Below are 6,421 nucleotides of genomic sequence, written 5' to 3' on the forward strand. Positions count from 1 at the left end.
TTTAGTCCTGGTTTAGTCCAGGTTTAGTCCAGGTTTAGTCCAGGTTTCGTCTACACTCTGTCTACAATTTCTACAACTACTGGAATAAAAATGCTGAATTACTGCTGTATTATTATTGTTATGCTTTGTTGTTGCTGCCGAACAATGGATTTCCTTCAGGATCCGTAAAGCATCTGTCCACTTCTACTACTTCTACTGCTACTACTACCACTACTACGACTATTACTACGATGACAACTACAACTACTACTACTACTACTACTGGAAAAAATTCTGAATTACTGCTGTATTATTGTTGTTATGCTTCATTGTTGCTGTCGAAAAATGGATTTCCTTCGGATCAGTAAAGTATTTATCTACTACTACAACTTGTACTGCTACTACTATGACTACTACTACTACTACTACTACCACTACTACTATGACTACTCCTACTACTACTGGAAAAATGATGAATTACTGCTGTATTATTGTTGTTAAGCTTCATTGTCGCTGCCGAAAAATGGATTTCCTTTGGGATCCGTAAAGTATCTGTCCACTACTACTACTTCTACTGCTACTACTACGACTACTACTACTACTACTACTACTAGCACCGTATTGCACCGTGTAGTCTCTTGGTGTGAAAGGCCTATCTGAAAATAAAAATCGTCCCTTTTTGAGGTGGTAGAGTCTTTACGTTGGACTCGGGCTCCGTCAGTCTGTGTCTGGTCGTGGAGGTAGTACAGGGTCCTGGTCCTGGTCCTGGTCCCGGTCCCGGTCCCGGTCCTGGTCCGGGAGGGGGGTCCGGGGCGATGTTTCCGGGATGAGGGTGGTGACCTGCGGGGGTCTGGAAGGCTGGAGGATTTGCGGGTCGGGTTCTTGATCCAGTTTTCCGCAGGACTGGCAGCAGAGTTTGTTGTATCCGGGAATGGAGCAGTAGCGCGTGAGGACGTCCATCTGGCAGAAGATTGAAGTGTCTTTTTCACACAGTTTTTCTACAAAAAAAGGAAAATATAAGATTAGAAAATTCGTGTATTGTTTGTTCATCGTTTTTTTTAAATAAAACCAAAAATAAGAACACGAAAAAAACAACAATTTTCTTCATTATTCGTCTCCAAAACCAAAATGAAAAAACGAATAACAATTTGATTTTTTGGCAGTTTTTGATTTTGTGTTTAAATGAAAAATGGAAAAAACAGATAAAGTCTGTTTCCCGTTTCCGTGAACCAGACTGAACCAGGACTAAACCAGGACTAAAACAGGACTAAACCAGGACTAAACCAGGACTAAACCAGGACTGAACCAGGACTAAACCAGGACTAAACCAGGAACTAACCAGGACTAAACCAGGACTAAAACTAGGACTGAACCAGGACTAAAACCAGGACTAAACCAGGACTAAAACAGGACTGAACCAGAACTAACCAGGACTAAACAGGACTGAAACCCAGGACTAAACCAGGACTAAACCAGGACTGAACCAGAAAACTAAACCAGGACTAAACCAGGACTAAACCAGGACTGAACCAGGACTAAACAGGACTAAACCAGGACTAAACCAGGACTAAACCAGGACTAACCAGGACTAAACAGGACTGAACCAGGACTAAACCAGGACTAGGACTAAAACCAGGACTAAACCAGGACTAAACCAGGACTAACCAGGACTGAACCAGGACTAAACCAGGACTGAACCAGGACTAAACCAGGACTAAACCAGGACTGAACCAGAACTAAACCAGGACTAAACCAGGACTAAAACAGGACTGAACCAGGACTAAACCAGGACTAAACCAGGACTGAACCAGAACTAAACCAGGACTAAACCAGGACTAAAACAGGACTGAACCAGGACTAAACCAGGACAGAACCAGAACTAAACCAGAACTAAACCAGGACTAAAACAGGACTGAACCAGGACTGAGATTTGGGACGGGCCCAGAGGTGCGCCCGTGTAGACTGTCGGGTGATCAGGACTGAGACCGGGACCAGACCAGAATTCAGACGGGGACCAGAACGGGTCCAGACCAGGACTAAAACCGGGAGTGAGACCAGGACAGAGTCCGGTTTAGTCCTGGTTTAGACCTGGTTTCGTCTTAGTTCAGTCCTGATTTAGTCCTGGTTCAGCCCTGGTTTAGACCTCCTGGTTTAGTCCTAGTTCAGTCCTGGTGCAGTCCTGGTTTAGACCTGGTTTAGTGTTGGTTTAGTGTTGGTTTAGTCCTGATTTAGACCTGGTTTAGACCTGGTTTAGTGTTGGTTTAGTCCTGGTTTAGACCTGGTGTAGTCCTGGTTTAGACCTGGTTTAGTCCAGGTTTAGTCCTGGTTTAGACCTGGTTTAGTGTTGGTGTAGTCCTGGTTTAGACCTGGTTTAGTCCAGGTTTAGTCCTGGTTTAGACCTGGTTTAGTCCTGGTTTAGACCTCCTGGTGTAGTCCTGGTTTAGACCTGGTTTAGTCCAGGTTTAGTCCTGGTTTAGACCTGGTTTAGTCCTGTTTAGTCCAGGTTTAGTCCAGGTTTAGTCCTGGTTTAGACCTGGTTTAGTCCTGGTTTAGTCCCGGTTTAGCAGTGCAGCTCCTTTTTGTGTGTTTAAAAACATAAACTCGTCCACATGTTTTTAACAGTGCAGTTCTGTGTAATATCACATAGTACTTGAAACAGTTTTAAATGTTTTTAACACAAAGCTGCAAATATGCACAGTTGACACTAAAATTACCACAAAAAAAAAAAAAAAAGTAAAATAAATAAATCAATAAAAATTAAAAAAGACAAGGAACAGTAGAAAATGCTGTAAAAAACAAAACAAAAACACGTAGAGTTTAGTTCCACGTTGCACTTTTGCTTCTTTACTCGTACATGCAATTTTATGGTTAATTCACAAACCAGTCTCACATTTTGCGGCGAGGGGAGTATTTTATTTGCTTTATGAATCACATGTTTTCATAATAAAAATATGAACCTCAACAAACGCCATCTGTGAATAAAAGAACACGACTTTCACCACTTTGTTTTCATTCACAGCTTTTTTTTTACCGCAGTTCGAGCTGATTTCTTTGTATTTTGTTTAAATTAAAGCTGCACTATGTAACTTTTCCTGCTTGTGTCCGTGAAAATTCATCATCTTGCTTTACCGAAAACGTGTCCTGTAGTTAGTTATAGGTCAGATCTGTGGAGAGGAGCACCAACCGACAGTAAGAATGCATGATTTTAATGTTATTGGTATAATAAAACACAACTGAATTAATGCTAAATAGAAGAAGTTTAAGTAGTCTGATTCATCGGCAGGTTTCACTTCGTAGAAACCGTCTGACCTCACAGCGTTAGGATTCGTTCACTCGACTGTAGGCGGGAACTTTTTTTATTTAACCAATCGTTGATATGTAATGTTCCACTAACAGGTGTATTAAGCTTTTCCCAAATCCCGTAGGAAGAAGGACAATAACGTCTTTCCCCCTTGATAAAATTCACCAAACATTCTCTTTGTTCCGGCTTTAAATCCTCGATCTTTCACTCTTCACTGATTGGCTGGTGCCTGAACTTGCACTTCTGGGGTTTTGGTGAGTTGTCTAGTGTATTCTGATTCCTGACCTAGTCGCTGGAAAGAAAGTCCTGTTTTAGTCCTGGTTTAGACCTGTTTTAGTCCTGTTTTAGTCCTGGTTTAGACCTGGTTTAGACCTGGTTTAGTCCTGGTTTAGACCTGGTTTAGTTCTGGTTTAGTCCTGGTTTAGTCCTCTTTTAGTCCTGGTTTAGTCCTGGTTTAGACCTGGTTTAGTCCTGGTTTAGTCCTGTTTTAGTCCTGGTTTAGTCCTGGTTTAGTCCTGTTTTAGTCCTGGTTTAGTCCTGGTTTTAGACCTGTTTTAGTCCTGTTTTAGTCCTGGTTTAGTCCTAGTTTAGACCTGGTTTAGTCCTGGTTTAGTCCTGGTTTTAGTCCTGGTTTAGTCCTGGTTTAGTCCTGTTTTAGTCCTGGTTTAGTCCTGGTTTAGTCTTTAGTCCTGGTTTTAGTCCTGGTTTAGTCCTGGTTTTAGTCCTGTTTTCCTGGTTTAGTCCTGGTTTAGTTTTTAGACCTGGTTTAGTCTTGGTTTAGACCTGTTTTAGTCCTGTTTTAGTCCTGGTTTAGTCCTGTTTTAGTCCTGGTTCAGTCCTGGTTCAGACCTGGTTTAGACCTGTTTTAGTCCTGTTTTAGTCCTGGTTTAGTCTTAGTTTAGTCCTGTTTTAGTCCTGTTTCAGTCCTGTTTTAGTCTTGTTTTAGTCCTGGTTTAGTCTTGGTTTAGTCCTGTTTAGTCCTGGTTTAGTCCTGGTTTAGTCTTAGTTTAGTCCTGTTTTAGTCCTGTTTCAGTCCTGTTTTAGTCCTGGTTTAGTCTTGTTTTAGTCCTGGTTTAGTCCTGTTTTAGTCCTTTAGTCTTGGTTCAGTCCTGGTTTAGTCCTGTTTTAGTCTTGTTTTAGTCCCGGTTTAGACCTGTTTTAGTCCTGGGTTAGTCCTGTTTTAGTCCTGTTTTAGTCCTGGTTTAGTCCTGTTTTAGTTCTGGTTTAGATCTGGTTTAGTCCTGTTTTAGTCTTGGTTTAGATCTCGTTTATTCCTGTTTTAGACCTGGTTTTTGAAAAATTCTGCTTCCATAGACTGTTTAATAACGAAGGGCTTATGTGTGTGTGTGTGTGTGTGTGTGTGTGTGTGTGTGTGTGTGTGTGTGTGTGTGTATGTGTGTGTGTGTGTGTGTGTGTGTGTGTGTGTGTGTGTGTGTGTGTGTGTGTGTGTGTGTGTGTGTGTGTGTGTGTGTGTGTGTGTGTGTGTGTGTGTGTGTGTGTGTGTGTGTGTGTGTGTGTGTGTGTGTGTGTGTGTGTGTGTGTGTGTGTGTGTGTGTGTGTGTGTGTGTGTGTGTGTGTGTGTGTGTGTGTGTGTGTGTGTGTGTGTGTCGTGTGTGTGTGTGTGTGTGTGTGTGTGTGTGTGTGTGTGTGTGTGTGTGTGTCGTGCTGACAGTGTGAGGAGATAAGTGTCGTACAAACAGGAGGTTAAACTCTCCTGATGCGTTGTGTAACATTATGAGGAGATGATGTAACCACGGCGATAAGGACACGTCTGATATAATGTGGAGTTTTTTCTGCGTTCGTGAACCTCGTCCACTTGTTCGAGTCGTACGCGGTGACGTTTCATCCAGACAATAAACTGATGCTCTGATGTAATTCTGGGTTTTTTTTCTTGGTGCTGAAAATGTCTTAAAATATAGGAGAATGTTCCGCACTAGAGCTTTAACTTTCTGTGGATTACACATGGGGGTGACCATCAAGAGAGATCTGAATCAGGACTAAACCAGGACTGGACCAAGACTAAACTAAGACTAAACCAAGACTAAACCAGGACTAAACCAGAACTAAACCAGAACTAAACTAAACCAAGTCTAACCCAAGACTAAACCAAGACTAAACCAGAACTAAACCAAGACTAAACCAAGACTAAACTCTGACTAAACCAGGACTAAAACAAAGACTAACCCAAGACTAAACCAAGACTAAACCAGGACTAAACCAAGACTAAACCAGAACTAAACCAAGACTAAACCAGGACTAAACCAGAACTAAACCAGAACTAAACCAAGACTAACCGAAGGCTAAAGCAGGACTAACCCAAGACTAAACCAGGACTAAACCAGAACTAAACCAAGACTAACCCAAGACTAAACCAAGACTAAACCAGGACTAAACCAGAACTAAACCAAGACTAAACCAGAACTAAACCAAGACTAAAACTAAACCAGGACTAAACTAGAACTAAACCAGAACTAAACCAAGACTAACCGAAGGCTAAAGCAGGACTAAACCAAGACTAACCCAAGACTAACCCAAGACTAAACCAGGACTGAACCAGAACTAAACCAAGACTAACCCAAGACTAAACCAAATCTAAACCAAAACTAAACCAGATTTAAACCAAAACTAAAACAGGACTAAACCAAGGTTGAAACCAAGACTGAACCAGGATTAAAACTAGACCTAAACTAGGACTAAACCAGGACTAAAACCAAGACTAACTCAGGACTAAATTGAAACTAAACCAGAAAAAATCCAAGACTAAACTAAGCCTAAAAAAGGACTAAACCAAGACTAAACTAAAACTAAGAAAGGACTAAACCAGGACTAAACCAAGACTAACAAAAGACTAAACTAAAACTAAACCAGGGCTAAAGCAGGACTGAACCAAGACTAAACAAAGACTAAACCAGGTTTAACATGGGACTAGGTATAATCTGAAACAGGTCTAACTCAGATCTGATTAAGGTTAGGACGAAACCAGATCTAAACCAGGACTAAACCAAGACTAAAACCAAAACTGAACCAGCATTAAACCAAGACTAACCCAAGACTAAACTAAAACTAAACCAGGACTAAACCAAGACTAACCCAAGACTAAACCAAAACTAAACCAGGACAAAAACCAAGACTGAACCAGGA

At 41.4% G+C, this 6,421-nt stretch overlaps 1 protein-coding gene across 1 annotated transcript in view; it reads right to left on the minus strand.

Annotated features, from left to right (window-relative positions):
• Nucleotides 1-696: 696 nt before the first annotated feature.
• Nucleotides 697-6,421, minus strand: part of LOC110165968 (A disintegrin and metalloproteinase with thrombospondin motifs 3) — a 287,972-nt gene continuing 282,247 nt past the window's right edge. The window contains exon 24 of the mRNA XM_055149924.1: nucleotides 697-977. Coding sequence (XP_055005899.1) covers nucleotides 697-977 — 281 coding nt within the window. The remainder of the gene's footprint in view (nucleotides 978-6,421) is intronic.

Source organism: Boleophthalmus pectinirostris, unplaced genomic scaffold (genome assembly GCF_026225935.1).
Source record: "Boleophthalmus pectinirostris isolate CB_2022bp ecotype Guang Dong unplaced genomic scaffold, ASM2622593v1 HiC_scaffold_14, whole genome shotgun sequence".
NCBI lineage: Eukaryota > Metazoa > Chordata > Actinopteri > Gobiiformes > Gobiidae > Boleophthalmus > Boleophthalmus pectinirostris.